This window comes from Neocloeon triangulifer, unplaced genomic scaffold, assembly GCF_031216515.1.
Source record: "Neocloeon triangulifer isolate White Clay Creek 2 clone unplaced genomic scaffold, ASM3121651v1 ptg000014l, whole genome shotgun sequence".
Classification (NCBI taxonomy): domain Eukaryota; kingdom Metazoa; phylum Arthropoda; class Insecta; order Ephemeroptera; family Baetidae; genus Neocloeon; species Neocloeon triangulifer.
The window spans coordinates 14,992,501-15,013,232 of NW_026775556.1; the positions used below are offsets into that span (position 1 = coordinate 14,992,501).

The 20,732-nt window shown below is 37.8% G+C and overlaps 2 protein-coding genes across 2 annotated transcripts in view; both read left to right on the plus strand.

Moving 5' to 3' along the window:
- Positions 1-20,732, plus strand: part of LOC132199522 (protein sprint) — a 217,233-nt gene that overhangs the window by 121,950 nt on the left and 74,551 nt on the right. The gene's annotated exons all lie outside the window — the stretch shown is intronic.
- LOC132201421 (methyl farnesoate epoxidase-like) lies at positions 6,407-8,757 on the plus strand. Its single transcript, XM_059627582.1, has 9 exons — positions 6,407-6,598; positions 6,665-6,919; positions 6,980-7,143; positions 7,212-7,472; positions 7,641-7,755; positions 7,818-7,998; positions 8,049-8,166; positions 8,232-8,379; positions 8,436-8,757. Exons 1-9 carry the CDS (start codon positions 6,508-6,510, stop codon positions 8,612-8,614), a joined length of 1,512 nt encoding a protein of 503 aa, XP_059483565.1. The 5' UTR covers positions 6,407-6,507; the 3' UTR covers positions 8,615-8,757.

The following is a 20,732-nucleotide window of genomic DNA, read 5'->3' on the forward strand; positions in this document are numbered from 1 at the left end:
TATTATTTTTCTTATTATTAAATATTTAAAGTTATTTATGTTATTTTTATTTCAAATAACAACAATACTAGATAACTTCATTGCAGAATAATTTGCTGCATAAAATGCCTATATAAATATGTACCTCTATCTCTAAGAAGGTGTAAAAATTTAAAGAAATTATAACTTTTCGCCATGATTAGTCTCTGTAATTGAATTGAAGTTGACTTATAAGTCTTTTTAGATAATCTCATTGATGATGCTGATGAAGGAACTCAAATAATTATTAGACCGCATTTTGACGTTGACCTATGTAGAATCTGTTGAGTTATATTATTGCAAAAGAAAAATTAAGTGTCACTAAAAATTATTTAAAAAAAAAGAATAAAAATACTTGAGAGATATGCAAATAGAGATTTTCAATATAACGCGACTGATTTTGCTTTATCTCCCAATTATTTTTACAGATTTCATGCTCATTTGTTTGTTTGATGCCATTTGTGTAATTGCTCGCAAATCAACACCCACTCTCGACGCATTTTAGCTTTTTGAGCAGCAATTTAATGCACGCAGTTAAGCTTTAGCGCGGCGGCGAAAAACGTTTTATCGCAGTTTTGAATTACTGCTGCACTGCCATAAAAAGCGAAAAGCTTTAATTATACCATACCCCTCACCACTGCCACCATTGAAATTTTCCGTCGCAATTCAAGTTTGAATAGGCGTTTGATTTGGCTGCGGAAAACTGCTCATCCTCTACTCGAGGCTCAAATCAATATGAAAAGCTTTTGTCCGCTCGAGTTTTTGAATTTTCAGCAGTACGCCCTTTCATTGTTCGCAAGGGAGAATAAAGATATTTTTTTTTGCCTTTTCTCGCAGATTCACAGAGCAATAATGAGGAATGCGGAGCAAAATGTTCAAGTCTCTTGGCTGCTGACTCATGAATAATTTTCACGTAGGAAGCAAAGAGGGACTTCTTCTTCTTGAAGAGAGGCGAGATTTCACCCAATTCAGTTTAATTTTTATTGCGTAGGCGGAACCGGGGAAGGGAAAGATCGCAGTGCGTGGGGTTGGCGAAGGGATTACGTGTCTCGTTGCTGCAGCCATCGCTTTTCGGAATCAATGAAGCGCGTGGGTTTTTTTTAATTAACGCTCGCCGCTTTTGTTTTGGTGCAAATAAGGCCTGAAGGAAATGGAAATTTAATAACAGGGACGTAAAAGCAGTCGGTTTTATGTTTTATTTTTCCTCTTCTGGCGATAAAATTTAAATATTTACCCCGACGAGGCCCGTTTTGCAGAGCGCAAACAAGTCACGGGCAATAGCACTAATAGCCCTCTTTTCCGCTGCCATATTAACGACCGAGTGTACATAAAACGACGGAATGCTGCCGTCGGGCCTTTCTCTGCTTCTGCAGGAGGTCTCATTATTCGATGCTGATGAGACGAGCCTCTATTTTGTCCGGTCAGCCAATTTCTGAGTTGTCGCGATTTCTCTCGGGGACTTGCTAACAGCACAGAGATGAAAGCAATTCGGGTTGACATGATAAATCAATTGGCCACTTTAATAAGGGGATATTGCTACACACAAACACGGCCCCATAAATACATATCTGCCGGGCGAATGCTATTATTCGATGCGAAATTGCATTTGCCGCTGCCTGTGGAAGATGTAATAAATTCCCTTCCGAGAGCGGCCTGCGAGATCAAAAGGAAAAAATTGGATTTTCCTCGGAAGGATTTATTTGGATGCTGCTTTCATGTGGCTATTTAGAATGTTTTAATTCAGTTTTATTTATCGATGAAAAAAGTGGCCAGTGAGGATGGTAGAGATGAAAATGTGAATTTTTAAATAATTGATGAAAAAATTGAATTTTTGCGCAGCAATTCAAAATTTTGAAATAATTTGGATTAAATTCAGGAAATCATTTTTCGATTATTTGCTAGTTTTTAGTGTCTTATATAATGTGAAAATAAATTCTTTTTTTCATCACCAGTGGTGTTTCGAAAGACAAAACGGACGGAATTCAGAAAGTATGAAATATATTATTTTGTTTAAAAAGAAAATAGATTCACCCTATTCTGAAAGTTCATATTTAAAATATATATTTGCAAAAAAAATTTGAAGAACTGAAATTACGGAACTGCTTTTTATGAGTAGAAAAATTGCTCTCTTTATAAACAATTTTTGCTCATTTTAGCACTCGCTAACCAACGTTATGGGTACAGAGCGTGAGAAAATCATTTGCGCAAAACTCATATACGTGTGCGGTTTATCCTGCATGTCTGGAAGGTCATTACCGAGCGGCGCGTGTGATTTTGAGCGTGACAAATGACTGGCCCCGCTTGCTTGAGCGTTTACTCCGCACTAATGAGTCATTAAGGTCAACACTCGGGAAGAAACAAACACGCATCGGCAGACGAGTGAATGATTGTAATGGATGGAAAAAGTTGATGCTTCGAAGTGCAAAATCTTGCTCGCTGGGGCTCCAGTTCCCTCCCCGCTCTCCGCTGTTGCTCTTTTTCAACAGGCGAGGCCGGCGAGGAGGAAGAAGAAGAAGAAGCGGTATGATATAGGAGTTTAATTAAACTTGATGCATTGCCTGAAAGGCTTTAAAGCACAAAGAGGGTTGCCGCGGCGCCAGCCAGATTTCGGATGGAAACGTCGCCTTCGCTAAAGTGTGTCTTGCTGCTGAAGGCAATTTCCTTCTTTCGACCTGCCTGACGAGAGAGAGCCTGTGTTTTGGTCTGGCCTTCATCTTTTACGTAAAAGTCCGTCAAAAACACTTTCAAGTGATTTAAAAACACTTAAATTTAAAGAAAACAATTTGATATATTTTTCCATAAAAATTTTGACTGGTATAAAATAGAGCTCTGTCTCTCCCCAATTAGAGAGAGAAAAAACATTTTATTTCATTATTATTCTTTTCCATAAAATCTCATCAAAGGAAATATTAAAAAAGAAATAATTAGCAAAGAGGGCAAAAGTTTTCACCCTCTTGAGAGTAACGACTTTGGTTTGGCTCCGGTTTGTGTATTTTGAATGCCAAATTAAGAATAAGTATGATTAATTGCCTCTCTCCCTTTCATTAAAAGTGTGAAAGTGCAAACCAATGGGGTCGGATAATTCACGATTGCGCCGAAAAGCTCAGCCTGCTCTGACAAAAGCCGCTTTCGCAGCCGTAAATTAACGCCAGCAGCAACTTGAGCTGCGCAGCGACTCTTTCCTTCTTAACCCTCGAGCCCTTGGAGCTCCCGTTATTATATTTGAGGTATATAATTCATTTTCGCAACAAAGCCGCCTTCCCTCTTTGCTTATGAACCATTTACGTGACAATTTATTGGTTATAACAACCACCCCCGACCCGTTCCGCCTCCACTCTCGCCGTCTCGTAATTGAGGAAATTGTATTTCCTCGCCTTTCGTCCGACAAAGTTGCTACGCCAAATTCCAATAAAACACACACAGACTCAATATTCACCTGCCCAGAATGCGCAATTAATGAAAAGCCGGCTTGAGCAGGGCCCCTTCTCAACTTGCAAGAAGCAACCCGCTCGCCTCGCGAGCACGCCCGGTTGCATAACTAACTAATAATCTTCTTACGACCCAAAGTTCAGGCAAAAAATAACAGACTTATTTCGTCTTCGATTTGTTAAAAGTTTGAGTGAAAAACATTGCAGGCGATGGAGTGGAAGTTTGTGATTGGAGCAACCGCCCCCTGGGAGAAAGTCATCGCTCTCGTCACTCGGTTGTCACCAGAAGTCATTTGTTATCGAAAAGTACGCACCCCTCCCGCGCTTATTTTTCATTTCTCTTCAACTTTCGAGTCGGAGCAGCTGCGTCCGAAAAACAGAAAGAGAAAAAGTGTTCAAGAGGGCCCTAATCCCAACCCTCGACTGCGGATAAATAACTAAATTCCCATCTGCCGAAGTAAATGTCGCAATTTACGAGTGTAATATAAAGGCGCACACTTTTTCCTGCTTATTGCGTTCAGCCGACGGGAGAAAAAGAAAAGCACCGCAATAAAACACAATTTGCCCTTGGACGCTGATGATTAGAAAAAGTAGCCGCGCGATTTGTACTGCACCCGTTTGTGTCTCTCCTCCAAGCACTTCTTTTCCCTCTACTCCTTCTTTTTTCCCTCTTCCTTGTTGTTTTTCTCTCTTTCCGTTGAGTAAATAAAACACACGCACCTCTTGCTTAGTTACGAGCCAAAGCTAATCCGGTGTGACAGAAAGTTTGTCTTCTCTATTGACTCTGCTGGATCATCATTGCCATTCCTCCGGCACGGCACCAGATGCGCGCCTCCGGTGAGGAAAAGTAGCTCGGCTGAAAAAGTTTACGACTTTATTACGCTTTTGTCCCAAGAAAGGAAGCATATAAGTACCAAGAGTGTAAAGAGAAACTCCCTGAATTTATTATTCAATATCAAGATTTTTGACAGGTTGACTCAGCAAATGGCGTTTCATATTATACATAACAATATTATAACATTTTATCGTTTTTCTTCATTATATTTATCTATTTTAATGAAGGTTCCTCGGCAAAGGAATATTAAAAAAAAAAATTGTAAATTTGAAAATAGGAATCTAAAATTATATTCAGCATCTTTTATTTCTAACCAGCATCAATTAAAAAAATTCCCACAGTATAGACTGTAATTGATTTCTGTGTCATCTGAGTAGACGTAATTAAATTCCCAGTCGGGCGGTTGCCTCACCAAGAGTGACAGACGTGCACGTACGTTAATTTGCTAAGTGCTCCGGGCCGCTTCAATCCGGCCGGCCCGAATTTCCCCCGCGATTAATAAAATTGAAAAAGATGCGCGCCGTGTTTTTGCGTGAGCACCCTTTGGGGGTGTTTCACGTGATGTATTATATCGCCCTTGAGCAAGCCGCTGTGCCACACTATGCAGCCGAGGGAGGATGAGTCATCCCGCGTCTCGCTCCAGCATCACCACCAGTCGCCATGGCAACTCTTTTCTGCAACACACCGCGATGCCGCAAAACAAGCAAAGCGCGCTGAAATTCAAATCCATAGAAACAATTTTTTAATTTTTTAATGCATAATTATTTTTTATTTATTTCGTCTATTAAAAATTTCAGTGCTTGAATTGTGGATTAATTGTACGTTGAAAAGTTGTACACATTTTGTGTTTAATAAATTTCTATATATATATTATTTTTTATTTAAATAAGATTGAATTTTTTATTACATCTGATTGCTGGTGTATAACTTAATTATTATATTTAATTTTTTTTTTAATATAACCTGAACAGTTATAACAAGTTTATAGAAAAAGAACGTCACAAAAAAATTTAAGCAGAAAATGGTAATATTTTTGTATTTAATATTTTAAATATAAATATTCTCACATTAACGCTTGAGAGGATTAACAGATTTTCATCAAAACGTTGGTAACCTCCTCTCGTTTATTATATTATAATTATCAAATCGAAATTTCCGTGGCTGAATTTGATTCCCTAATGAGCCGAATCGCTTTTCTACTTGAAAAAGTTTGCGCTCGACTTTTGAAAGGAATTCCAATTAATTAGGGTCTCTCTTGAGTACCTTCTACAGCTCGCGGGGAGATTTTCCGTCTTCTTCCTTCCCCTTGCAAATTGCGGAGGAAGTTCTTTCAGCCCACGTTTGATTAAATCGAATTCTTGTTTACGGTGCAGATGCGTCTTACCTTTTTTCGGGCGGGGGGATTCGGCTGACGGGGATGAATAAGATGCATTTTTCTTCAGCGGGACGACGTCGAGACGCTGTAGCGACACCAGAACGTCATATTATTTGAGTTGCTCATGCCGTCTAGACAAGGATCTATCTGTTTTTTGCTGCCGAGTGGCGGTCCAGACTCGACCACTTGAGCAGGAACAAAGCAAAAGCAAGATGTATTGTCGGCATCGTTCTCTCCGCTGCTTCGTGCGCGGGTGACATGTAATTTTTCTTGATTCAAACAACGGTATTATATTTTTTATGAAAGCACATACCGGTACACATAGTGAACAGAGATAGTGAAAGTACAGAAAAAGATGATTTATAACTTCCAGAATAATATCATTTTCAAACAAAAACCAAAGAAGCCCAATTTTTGTTGATTCTTTGGATCTTTTGATGTCGTGCGTTTATTCAAACTATTAATTTTTAGTGGCTGATACAATAGTAAAAAAGCTCACGCAAAAATTAGAGATTAGGATTGTTGATTACTAAAAGCTAAAAAACATTTGATGAAGTAAGTTATTACTTTTTAAATAATGTGAATAAATAAATATAATAAATAACAAAGAAGAGCAAACACTTAACTTGTTTACTATGAATTTGATGCTCAAACAATGAATTTCGTTGTCGTAGTTATGATTATAATAAATTTTAGCCGACCTTTGAATGGCTAATATGTATTCAATGTAACATCACCATCAAGTAAGATGATAAATATCAAGTAATCTTTGGCCATATCAATAATAAACTCATGATATATATTATTCAAAATCCGAATCAGCTTCAGATTAGTTTTGTTCAAGCTTTAGAATGCTACTGGAAATATTGTTCGTGCCTCTCATTGTGCTTCTCGCCTATTTCATTTTAAAAGAGTGCCGGCGGCCGCCAAATTTTCCTCCAGGTAAAAGTTTGATTTGCTGCAATTTTCTAGTATTTTCCCAAATACAAATAATATCTAAAATCTAAGGCCCACAATGGCTTCTGCCCATCTTTGGAAATTTGCATCTTTTCTACTATCTGAAATGGAAACTGGGCTACCTGTACTTGGCGCTGGAAAATTTGTCAGAAAAATTTGGCCCCGTCTACGGGCTGAAATTAGGCCAGGACGTGACCGTGGTCGTCACCGATTATGAAATAATGAAAAGCGTCTTACAAAGAGAGGATTTCCAGGGACGGCCCAATTCATACGTTTTCACAATGAGGACTTATGGAGAAAAACTAGGTAATAAATAATTCAAAATGTTTTTGATTTATAAAAAAAAATTGTTTGAACTACAAAAAGGTATTGCTTTTGCCGACGGACCAGTTTACACGGCTCTGCGCAATTTTACTGTGAAATGCTTAAGAGATGTGGGCGGCGGAATGGGACAAATGAATTGGCATATTAAGGAGACTGCTTTGGAATTAGTCGACAGGTTGAAAAAAAGCTGCGGGGATAAAAATGAGGTATTCTGTATACTTAATATAAATAAATTATATTTTTTTTATAATAAATAAATTAAAAAAAAAAACAGGTGCCCAAAGATATCAATCTGAATGAGCTATTCAAACTGACAATTTTAAACAGCCAGTGGTTGTTGTTCACTGGAAAGCGTTTCGATTTTGATGACAAAGAATTCAAACACCTTCTTGATTTGATTACAACGTTTTTGAACAACTTTGATGGAAAAGGAGGAATTTTGAGCAGACTGCCGTGGATCAGACACGTTGCTCCGAACATGTCCGGCTATAATGGACTCAAAAACGCTATAAAGCCTTTGCAAAAATATCTGCAGGTACAGTTCAAAATTATTGGCTAAATAATTTTTGTTTAATAAATTTAGTTTTACAATTACTATCATGCAAATGTTCAACAACGCATTATATTGTGTATTTTTAATTGATATCTATTTATTTTGAGTCATCATAAAATAGCATCATGCATTGTATTGAAACTTTTCCAGAAAGTTATTCATAGGCACATGATAAACCTTTACACGGACGCAGAGCACAACAACTTCGTTGATTTGTTTTTCGAAGAAATGTACAAGCAGACCTCTGCGAGCGATGTTTTCAATGGTGATTTTGTTTGTTTGCAATTTTTCCCTCTGCCTCTAAAAAACGAATTCAAATATTTGTAGAGAAACAATTGTTATCAACAGTGCTGGACCTTCTGACGGTTGGCATGATCAAAAATAGTGACGCCATGGTCGACATGATTCATTTTGCTGCACAGAACCCAGAATTGCAGAAAAAACTTCAAGCTGAAATTGATCATTTCATTGGCAGAAATTCACCACCCACTATGGAACACTATAATGAGTTATTTAAAAAAGTCGCAGCTAATTTTATAATTGAAATTTTTATATTAGAATGATATGGATGCGGGCGTTTAATTTGGAAACTCTGCGCTACGGAACAATTATACCTATTGCAATGGCTCGACGGGCGACGAAGGACACAACTCTGCTGCAATATCAAATTCCAAAAGTTTTTAAAATTCATTTTCTTTATTGATTAAATTAATGTTTTTTTTTTTATTGAATATAATGAAGGATACACTTATTCTGCCTGTTCTGCATCAAGCACTGATGGACAAGGGATACTGGAAAGACCCTCAAATATTTAGGCCAGAGAGATTCTTAAATGCCGAAAAAACAGAATTCATTCATGACGAAAGGGTGAACATTGCTTTTGGACTGGGTAATTAATTTTGGTGAAAATTAAATATTGGTCAATTCAAAATTGTTATTTGATAGGACATAGACGCAGTCCTGGGGACTTCATTGCTTTCTGCTCCATGTTCCTGTTCATGACAAATATATTGCAGAATTTCAACATTGAGCCTGACCCAAATGCCCAGGACAAACTGAAGTGGGTTGAGGGTATTTCGTTAAGCCCTCCACCTTTTACAGGCACTTTAAAACTGAGATGTTAAGTGGGACTGCACCAGAAAAACGAGAAAATGTAAAATTTTTATGATGTCAAAATATTACCATGTACTAAAAATACAATAATATTGATAATAAATAATAATTAAATCTAAATTCAATAATCTCCAAGTTTATTTCCATAAATTTTATATAAATTTTCCTCTTTTTGAAATAAGTACAAAAATTTAACGAACAGTGAAAGGGGGGATTTTTTTTACAAACAAATTCAAGATCAACTCAAAGTTTACATCAGATGCTTGGCATCTTGTGGATGAAAATGCTGCGCACGCCTAGACCGTAACATTTTCATGGCTAATTCCGTACGATGTCACATATCTCGAGTGCCTAACTAAGCCATCGCAGCCGCAAATGCTGCCTGCACTCTCTATATATGACTTGGCTCTCTTTCTCATCTCGCAAAGTGTGTTTTTTTTGCCCCGGCCTCAGCCGAGCCGTTTGCGCCACCACCAGAGAGCAAACTATTTTCTTCTTTTGATTCCCGCAGCGACACCATTCAGTCGACTGCTTTTCATATTTGATATTGGCTCGGCTCGCATTGAATCCGACGCCAAAATCCACCAGCACCCCTTTCTGCAATTGATGCAGCAGCAGCAGCGCCTGGTGCATTATTTGTGCGGAAAAAAGGAGGGAGACGGGCAGGGTTGATTATACGCCACACTCGGGTGTGCATGAGTGGTGCTCGACGAGCAGTTTTTCCTTTTGTTTCGCACCCGCACTGGCAACTTTTGCGTTTTTATTATGCGTGTGTGCACGTACGAATGTCGGCTTAGCCCGGCCATGGTGGTTTTGCGGCTAAAAACGCCAAAAAAGGACTTTTTACAACGAGGGACTCATGCGGGTAAATAGTGTGGTGCACACGTGCGTTGATGCAGTTTTTCTTTGCTGCATTCAATTTGAATATCTGTCTTTTGGGAATAATAAAGTTGTTTTTAAATTTAGAAAAAAAATGGATGTAAAAATATATAGGTGATTTAATTTTTAATTTCAATCTACAATGCGCTTGCAAACTTTTTTTTTTAAATAATAGTTTAAGAAGTTTTTAAAACGAAAGTAATATACAAATTTGAAGTAAGTTTTTTATTTTTTATTTTTGTTTTATTATTGTATTTTTACTGTCTTTGAACCATACCTAAATTGACTGTAACAATGCTTTTTATTAAAAAACTTAAAATTAAAAATTTTCTTATGCTTACTAGATAATTAAAAAAAAAATGGAATTCTTAAAATATTAAGTATGCCAACATCAGTAATTATCTGGTTAATTAGATTTGAACATAATAATATCATCCGATATCAGAATTAATGGCAATAAAAAATAAATAAATTTCCGTAAATTATCAATTAATTAATCGCATACATAAACTCTAAAGAATGAAACATTCACATAGATGGTTTAAATTGCTTTTCCTGGCATCTCAAATCCTCATTTGAAGGGAGATAGAACAGGGCAAAAATAGAAAGAGGGATGAAAGCGTCTATTGACTCTTTGAGGCAAAAGAAGAGCCGATGCTTTCATGTGTGCGACGAGTGCCCTCGAAATCCATCATTTTGCACCGATTCCGGCCGAAAAGCCCAAAGGTGAGTGAGCACTCAATAAGCGGCTGCAGCATTCGCTTCAGCCGGGTGGTGGCTCCCCATTCAAAGGCTGCGGCCCATTGTGAATGGGTAGGCAGCCGGCACTGCAGCGGCGGCGGCGGCAGAATTATCGAGCGATAGACTCGAGAAGAGGCTGGGCCGGTCGGCCAAGAAAGAAAACGATGCAAAGCAAAAGCGTCCGGAATCGCACAAGTCGCAGGATTTGCGATGTGCGGGGTGGCGAGATAAAAATGAAAGGGAAGGGATGATTGTGGCGGCTCGTGAGTGCACAGCAGAGATTTCCTCCTCGCGGTTCGCCCCCCGCACACCACCACTGTTTTAACACACACACTCCGACAGAATAGGTTAAGGCAGGCTGCGGGGCGGGCGAGGGGTTTACATGTGTGTGAGTGTGTTTTCTGGGGGTCGAAAAAGCCGGTCGCAGATCAGTGAGTGGGCGAGCACGCGGCGGCCAACAACACGCGCGCCCGCACTCCCAAATGAGCCCGATTAATCGGGGCCGCAGAGCTTCCGTAATTTGATTGGTCGCGCACGGTGACCTCCGATTTGACAGACCTTCCGCAATGGCGTATGGGGTGAGTGCGTTTCTTATTCTTAAATAAATTAAAATATTTTCCCTTCTTATTTATTATGCACACACTAAATTGGATCAAAAAATATTATCCTGATTGAATATCAATTATAAAATAAAACGTAGACTTAGTAGTTTATAATGTTTTAAAAATATATTTAAAATTTTTAATATTTACCATAAATTATATTATTTTTTTATCTTTAAAGGCTTTTTTAAATTAAATTATTTTTAACATTTTTATGATTTATTTTTTTATACAAGTTTTTATTGAATTTTTTTTCTGCTTAGCACTTATTTATTTTAAATAATATAATCACGTTTCTGCCAATTTTTTTATACAATCTCATCCTACCCTGCTACAGTAATTCCTGCATGTCAATGCAATTCTTGAAATTTCAACCTGGGCTAGCAGCTTTATTAGTAGTTCTAGTTAAGGAAGCAAATATTATTCACTGAAACTAAATAGATTAATTTCTGCATAATGCTTATGTGCAAGAGCAAATAGTCATGAAGATTTAAATTATAAATAAACCAATTCCCAATCTCACCCTATCCAGTGCACGAATTGCTGATATATTACATGAATTAATTTTGTGATTATCTCTTGTTTTGATCCTGCAAAGATATATGTAGTAGATTGTAAGAATAGTAAAAGTTTTTCAATACATTCAAATTTAAAGATTTTTGTTTTTCCGAATATGTATAACTTACGCATCTGTCGGTCTTTAACATCTTTAATAAGAAGCAAACTTTTCTAGTTGCTTTATTTGAGAACAATACGCTCCTTTTGAAAACTATGGTGCTTTGCATGCACCTCTTTCATCTTGAAAGCAGATTACTGCGCTCTCGTCCCAAGAAAAAAAATGGCTCCCAGTATTAAAGACGGCCTGTTTGTTATGCATGTGCCGAGAATATGCACGCGGAGGGAATCGGAAAAGCGGAACGTTGCGAACATTAAGCTCCTTACTTATACGACCGGCACTTGCGATGTCGTCTTTGAAGGGCTGCAGCGCGTCTTTTGTGTTTTGTCATTGTTATTAATTAAGCTGCTGTCTATACATTAGCGTAGCATTCCCGGCCCGAGCCGCAACGCTACGGGGGATGCTCAATTATCGCTTCGTCGTGAACGTTGTTGTTGATGCTTAAAATGAGCTTAAGATTTCTGTGGTAGATCTACAGTATTTGATGGTAGCGATGCTTAAGTTAAAACCAACAGAAATTTTCTCAAGAACGGATCGAATATGCTGACGATTCAAATCATTTTTTACTCTTTATCTATTGTCTTTTGGTTTCAGATTTATTTAACTATATTTTATTTTGAACTAATTTACATTAATTCAATTTTCTATGAATTATTATTTCCTAAAGCGATTCATTAATTTTTGTAATCAAAAGTATACAATAACATAACACTTTCAGTATTTTAATTATGTACCAAATAACCATCATCAATACATACATATATGAAAATCAAAATGTTTTTATTTCCTTTTTTTTTCGTTTACTCCCATTTCTGTCTTTGACAGAGCAACATTTTAGTCTTATTCACTCAGAAACAATGAAGAGAATGTGTTTGTTTTAAACTTGTTTCTCAACAAAGTTGTATTTCCAAGCTTTCATCCGCCCACCTTTGCAGCGTGTGTAATTTTTAAACAAGGGAGCACAGGTTGCTTTCATGCACGCGCTCTTCAAAGTCTGCTCCCGGCGGCGTCGTGCCTTTTCTTTATTCGCATTCCGGCCGCGTCGCAGCCCTATCTCGGCAGTCAGTCGCATGCTCACTTTTTCATTCAAGAGGCTCTCTTCAATATTTTACTACTTTCACCTTTGCCGGTCCCGAAATACGAGGAAACGAATACATGTACCTGTTGGATTTTGCATGAATTTCTGTGTCGAGAGAGCGCAGGGCTAAAAGCGACCCAGCCAACCCCGAAAAAGGTCATTTAGCCCAAGTGAATTATTCCACCGGCCGCAGATTAGAGCGCAAAGTGGAAATTATTATTCACACCCTCTGGTTAAAGCGGAGCCCGAAAATTTCATATTTCACTTTGGCCCCTTTTGAGGAAGGACTTTTTTAATTTGAAAGTTGGCGCTTTAATGAGAAAAACGAAGTGTTGAAACTTTTCCCATAAATAATTTAGCAGCAAAAATGGAATTTAACGAGCGGCGACGGCAATAAATAACTCTCGGTTTTGTTGCCTGAGCGAGATGAATTATTAAGCGTAATGACGGTCCATCCACCCGTCCTTTTTCATCTCGGGCGAGGACACTTTGGCAAATTGCGACGGATGCACCTGTACAATGCTGTTGCGCCCTAATGAGAGCTTTCCTCTCTAATTCATTGCTCTCTCGCTGATGGTCCTTTTTTACGAGTGGCGAGAGAGCGCAGCGAGCGAGCACATTATTTTTGATCGCTTTTCAGGATTCTCTCTGGATAAAGTATCTCTCTTTTAGAACAAGCCTCTCTTTCCTCTTAATTGAAACCGTGTTCTTTGGACGCGTCCTCTTTAGTTTTTCCAGCGGCGGCTCTCAATTTGGTCCACGAGGAAGAAAAGAATGAAGCGCGCGTGCCCTGGAAAGAAAGACAGATGGTCATTTTCATGGACTTTTTGCTTCGCTCTTTGGACTACTTTAATTCGGTCTAACTTAATGACGTTTCGCCACTATATCATATGTATTACATTTTTTTTTTTTTTTGTAAGGAATCTTGGGAGTTTATCCATGGAGTTTTGTTGTATTCAATGGTTGAATTTTATATATTTAGTCATTTAATGTTCTTATTAAATTAAACATTTCATTAAAATATTTAAAATAGAAAAACGCATCTCATTACAAAATTGTATTTAGGTACTTTTACTCTATGGACACTAACGATTGATTTTTTTTTTTTGCCATCAACTAATCCATGCATTAAATATAATTTTGGATTCAGTGGATTCCCCATAGAAGTTAATTTGTAATCAGTTAGCATCGCTAGGTGAACTACAGGTTAAATTTAAATCTATTGAAGATTGCTTTGAATTACATTAATTAGAATCAAATGATTTCAAGTCATATAAAATCAATGTTAATTATTTAAAACGATAAAATTTAAAAATTTCATAATTTAAACATAATTATTAAAAAAATAATTAGACAGTACAATAAAATTATCATAGTAAAAATAACAAGTTTAAAATGTTACACTAATATAAAAGCTACACAACAGAATATACCACTCTGTAACTTTGGTTTAGTTGGTTTTAATCTTTATTTGTAATATTATTCATGCTGATTTGATTAATTAGAGCAGCCACACACATTTTGTTTACGTTTCCAAATTATTGCCAGTCCCAAAAACACGCTGCATCTCCAGCAGCCTGCTTCATTCATGAATATTACAGCAACGCAAACATACATATTCTGGCGTACGCCCCTAAACAAGCACCGCATCGCTGGTGTTTGCCTGCGATAAATATTGAATCAAAATTATATTTCGGAGCGCCCAGCAGAGGAGAGAAACCGGATGAAAAATTCATCGATCCTAACAACGGCGGCGGTCGCTCTTGAAAATTGGAAAATATTTCATTATATGGAAATATTAATTTGGCCGCGATCGCCGGCCGACACAAGCGTTGCGCCGCATTTTTATTTTCCCCTCGACCGCACGGCCGCGTGCAATAAAATTTTCACCTGCGTGCGGTGCCCGCCGGATGCATTATTGAGTGCCTTTTGATGCGTTCTTTGCCCTTGTATCGATCAAATTGGTGCGTATAGACCACGGCCTGCTGCTGATACTGCAGTCCCTTGTTTACATTTCTCTTGTGGTATCCACTGTGTAGAACTTTCAAAATCAAACATGCTGGACATTTTTTGTATTCTCAAAAAACAGAAAGCAAAATGTTATTATATTGAACGCATTAAAATATTTTCTGACCATTTTTTAATTATTTTTTAAGCTTTATTTTCATTTTGGGAGAGTACTAGTTTTATTTATAACTTTTAATTCTACAGTTTATAAAATTATTATTATTTGAATTAGCTTAATCAAATTTAAATACTAACAATTTGGTTTTCTTAAAGAACCAATTTAATAACTAATAGCAAGTTTATGCTGTCAGTAGACGATTTCAACTGAATTTAGATTAAATTAATTAATTAAATTATTTAGTTCTTTTTTCATTCAGTTTTAACTTCAATAGCACAACCCTTGAAACATCTGATATAAAAGCAAAAATAATCCTATACAGAGTAGCCCAAGATAGAAACCAGGTATATAAAGTAAATAATGTACTCCAGCATGTATGTGCGTCAAATATAATAAGGGTCGTCGCGCACAGACACGTATTCCTCGCATCCTCGAACTCTCTCCAAATCTGACAACCAACTTTCTGCGAATATTCGCAGCACCGCCGAGTTGGAGAAGCTCCGTGCGGATTCTTATTTGCTGAATAAATTTCCGCAAGGAAAATATTATTTCACTGGAAAGGCCGACGAGCTCCTCTCTCTACCTCGGCTCAGCACCGACGAGAGCGGGCTTTTAATATTTAATGCGGCAGCCCCGGCGCAGGCAAGAAGATTTAACCCACGTTAAACGGCGAGACGTACTATACACGTTGCGCCTTCCTTGCGCACGGCCGTATTTCTGCCAACGCGGCGTAATTCGCGCAAAATAAAAATAATCGCGCACTGCGTCTGTTTTTCAAGAGGTCTTTCTCCGTCGCTGCCTTTATCTCCTTAAATCATTTAGAAGCCCAAAGGGTTGCGAGAAACGAGTTTTTATATGTATACGTGAAGGCAATTTCAGAAAGCTGTATTTTAAATGGAAATTTCTGCGTGGAAATCGTAAAGTCTGAACTCGTTTTAAACAATAATTATAAACTATTTTTATTATTGGACTAGTACACATTTAATTTTATTTTGTATTTGTAGACGTTTGTTTTATTAGTTAATTTAAAATTTTCATTTTTGTTGATTATCCCATTCCCATAGCTTAAAGATTTTAGGATTTAATATTTCAAGCTGATATGAAGTCTAAATTTGAAACATATTCTGACGGCAGATAATTTTTTTTTACCTTTAAAGAGCCTTTTTTTAGATCAAACAGTTGCATTGTTCGTTTTAATATATCACATTTTCCACATTATTCAGCTGTTCTCCTTTCCTTCCGCTCCGAACCATAACATGCACCTATTGAAGAATTCATGACCCACAAAGTTGACAAGCAGACGGCGATTAATAACTCGTCTTTGTCGCTTTTGATATCTCTCGTGTCGTGCGACTTGGCACACGTGGGCTTCGAAAAGGGAGGAAGGCGCCGTGCCAGGTGTTTCGCCCGGCACCCCCTTCCGCGGCTCCCTTTCAATCGCCCACGCAACCACCCACTCGCAACGTCCATTCACCCGCGTGCTGCACATTTCACGACGAGTCACGTGACCGACGTGAAATAAGTAACTCGGTCGGTCGGCAGCCGATTTCGTTTCGTGTGCCAGACCAGCTGCCAGTTTGGAAACTTGTCTTGTTGGTGTAGGTACGCGTGTGGAGCAAATTTGGGAATCTATAAAGAGGATTTATATCAATTAAATGCCAGGTAAATATAAAATACGAGAAATTAAATGCACAAGAAATTAAGAAAATTATTAAAATAAGGGATTCATTTTCTCTAATAAAGTGGAGGACTTAAGTAAGAGAGTGGAGTTTATATATTTTTGTCTTGAAAATTTTATTCTACGTGATTTACTTGCATTTATTTACTAACATTACATTGCTGTACATTATTTTAAGTTGTTTAATTTGAATAATTCATTCAATATTATCAGTTATTTTTGTACATAACATTAATTATGTCAACATGACACATTTCTTCTGTTAACCAATAATTGGATTCAATAATAATGTATCAAGTGAAGCATTACTGTATTGATAACATAATTTATAATAATATTTTTAGTGTCTGTTGAAATGATTTTTTTTGCATCTAATTTTTAATAATAACTCAAACCACATTATATAATTATTTAAGTATATAGAAAAAAATAAATGATTATTAATAAGATGAAATCAATATATATTAATGCTCTAAAATTAACTAATATTTATTTTGTAGATAAATTATAAATATTTTCATTAATTATTATTTTGTTAATTCTAATTTCTAGCGATAACGCAGTAAAAGAGCAGTCCATGTTTTCCATTCCCCAAAGGATCGCAAACTATTTACTTTTGCACATTGTGTCATCAAATATTTGCAGCTGCAACCCGCGATCAAATTTCGGACGCAATCAGTCTTTCAGCTGGATTACGAGTGTGTGCCCGTGAATGGGTTGCACGACTTATCGGCCCTTGTTAAAACAAGGACGAGCCAATATTGACCACGCGGATTAGACCCGGTTGGCGAAAAATAAGACCGCTTTTTGGTTTACGGGAAGTCACTTTGCGCGGTGTTTACGCAAAAGAAAGCAAGACCTGCAGTGAGTGATGGATGGTGTTTTGCTCCCAGGAGAAATGGCGAGGATTAATTTTCTGCCATGTTGCTGAAAACGGCGTCTCGCGCCCATTTTTATTGCCTGTTTGCCAACTTCCCCATATATTTATGCCCTTAATTTTTTATGCGGCGGCTCGCCTATTTCGCCGAACGGAGCAGAAAAAAATTCGCAAGAGGCGAAAAAGTGCTGGAGAACGAGGATGTAATTTCGCTTGTGAATTTTATGGCAGGGACAGAACAGAGGAGATGAGAACCGAGATTTAGAATTTATTCTCCTATGTGTACAGACTATTTGAAAACTTCTTTCAGCCAAATTTTTGCAAATTTAGTTTCACCTACAAAATTTGAACTGTTTAATATTTAAGCAGTCAATTTTATTTTTCCTATTTGACTTCTTCTTATGCCGGTCACGTGTCAGGAAACCCTCAATTACTTCCAGCTTTATCGAATGCATTCGGAAGAAAATTCGAGCCGGAATTACCGGTTATTTAGTGGCAAGCGCTGTTGAAACGACCCTCAATTATCATTTGAATCATTCCCCCTCGGTGAGTGAGGGCGATAGAGAGGGTCACGCACTTCTTTTGCATATTCAAAACTGAAAACCCCGTCAGTCCGGCAGACTGACTGACTGCTGCCACCCTTTCCGCGTCCATTTGGGCACTGTGAATAATTCCACAGCTCTATACCTGCCGCTTAATTAAATTCCAGCCTGCGTGTTTATTCGCCTACGAGGTGGTGGTGCGTTGTTTCTACTCCAAAGTTTCCACTTGGGCTGCAGGTGCTGTCGGACCTCCGACTGGAGGGATTTGCGTGCACTTTCTTTTTCCTAGAGGGGCTGCGAAAGACGTGGTCCCTGGGGGCGGAATTAATGAGACACACTCAGGGGTGAAACAAATTGCCCCCGTCGTAATGACTAGTGCTTTACTTACGTGGGTTTTTGATAGCCTTTAATGCAAAGGAGAGAAACTCGAGTTTCCTATTTTAGGGGGAGCTTTTTTCACTTTTCTTTTAATCCAACGTTGGCCACCATTGGTGATTTAATAATAAATTATGTTTGAAGTATTTTACTGGTTTCCATCTTGCATAAGTTAATTTATTGATTGACGCCTTATTTTTGGGCGCATAAGCAATTTTTAAATTCATATATTTTGCGATTTTTCTATATTTACACAATAATATAGGCAGCATTGAAACTTAGAAAAATTCAATAACTTATTTTCTTTCTATGATTTTTAATATTTTATTAGTTTCATTCAAAACTCCATTGAATTTTTCTTTCATGTAATCCTTATTTTATTACTTTAATATTTATTCTTAAGTAGATTTTTTTGTAACTTTTAAGCTCCCTCATTACAGTTGTCACCATCACCGTCAGTAGGTTTTTAAATGAAAGCGCAATCCATCTCACTTTTCATGCCTTCAGTGCAAATCTCGCAACAAATAACCGCTACCAACCCCCAACATCTAGTACTTGTCGTAATTGAGTCTTCGCTGTCGTGTGTGCACAAGTGTCGCAACAGCTCGTAATTAAATTTAATTAACGAAATCTGCACAAAATCTCTACTGTTCAGCATCACCGGGGGGCTCAAAAGAGAGGAAGCGGCGGTCCCCTTCTCGACTGCTGCAAGTTGTATTATCCGAGGCGGCGTGAGTTATGATAATCTTGCCGGCATAATATAGTGGTTTCGACTGCTTCTTCCCGCAGGTGCTTCGTCCCCTCGTTGCCTTACATCATTATTAATAATAATAATAATACCAGCAACAACAAACGAGGAGGCGAATTTTTGGGAGCTCAAGTCCCCAGCCGCAGGAGAGAGACTTTTCCATCAAAGGAGATATTGGATTAAACGTCTTAATGCCTCTTATAATAATAATAACTCACTCGGGGGTGGCGAAGTGTTTGATTTTACGGCCGCCGGAAATTATTCAAGAGGCGATATTATAATGGGTCGTGTGCATAAAAAGGCAAGCGGTTGCTTTTACGGCCGCGAATAAAATCAATTTGTCGATGTGCACTCTGGAGCGATTTTTATCGCCGACCAGACATATGGGCGAGCAGTTTGAGGATTTCTTGCTCCGCTGCCACTGGAATAAGGAACAACCCCTTTCTTTTTATTACATGGCCGCATGCGTGTGCTGGAAAATAGCAGTGTTTTTCACACTCGACGGCCATAATAAAAGTGGTGGCCGACAGCTTTTGCTGCCAAGAGTACTTTTGGCTTTTCTAACTTGTTGGATTTATGAAGCGCCTCTCTTGAATTCATTAAAAACCAGTTGGAATTTACGAGAGATAATCTAGCTTGTCCTTAAAAAAAGAGTTTTCCTCCTTAAGAAGAAATTTCAATTTTGAACCCATCTAAATCACAGGAAGCCCCACCATATTGCCTCTTCGAAATCCAACCCTCTGCGAAACTGATTTCGCGAGACGCAATTTCATACATTTCTTCTTCCCATCCGAGGATTCTATTACGGTCGACGATTGTGTTGACTCAGCGTGCTCGGCGCGCGATTTCCATCCGGCTGATACACTTATGCAGCGCCCAAGGGTGAGCCTAAACCCCGACCGCAGATTTTTCTTCCTGGCCGATGCACTAAAAGCACCCCTGTCGTTTTAATATTTTTAAAAGCCGTAGGTGCACACATGCATTGTGGCAGATGCTGCAGTTCTTCGTTTTTCACCCGACCCTTGAAATGACACGCAAAATTTATTCAAGGCTTAAAATTTTATGACCACCGAATCGCAGCCGGTCGATATTTGCGGCGGCGACCAGCGCAAAATAATTGAAATGGCACGCAGCGACGGTCTCGTTCTCGTTCGCAGCATTTAAATGGGCACGGTCCGCATCCCTTATGCCTCAAATTGTGAAGGGGAGTGCATAAATGAACACTTGTCAATGTTCTGTTTACAGAAAAATTTAATTAAATAATCAAGATTAATTTTGTTAACACATTTTTGTAAACATTAATATTTAGTTTTAAAATAGTTAAATTAATAATTTATGGAATTTAATCTCAAATAAATTTAATTTTTAATTTTTATCATTACAATATTGAAATAATAATTCTTCAATATAGATCAGAATAAGTTCAAGCTATGCTAATAATTTTACCTCACGCATAATAATATTTAAAGTATCTTTCGCAATAAAATCGTAAAATTAGAAAAGAATAGAGATTTTATCACTTCGTACGCATGAGACATAATCCTTATAATGTTCTATGTTTGATATGAATTTTTTTATGATTGAATTAATGAAATAGGCATCTGCATTACTTCACAAACATAATTTAAATAATGTAATTAGTAACCTACTCTTTAATTGAATAACAGCATATCAATTTGAAGTGATTAAAAATTAGCAATTCTTGTGCTTTTTTCTCACTGCCCTTCCTTCAGCAAAACGGCCACCTGCACCCCATTAAATTTGTGCTCGGCTCGGTTCCTTTGCCGGGGGTGGCAAATAGCGCATAC

Excerpts from the sequence above, each read along its gene's own strand:
- LOC132201421 (XM_059627582.1), top strand. The coding sequence starts at position 6,508 with ATGCTACTGGAAATATTGTTCGTGCCTCTCATTGTGCTTCTCGCCTAT. Across the intron at positions 7,144-7,211 it reads GCTGCGGGGATAAAAATGAG|GTGCCCAAAGATATCAATCT; the intron begins GTATTCTGTATA and ends AAAAAAAAACAG. Across the intron at positions 7,999-8,048 it reads ACTATGGAACACTATAATGA|AATGATATGGATGCGGGCGT; the intron begins GTTATTTAAAAA and ends TTTTTATATTAG.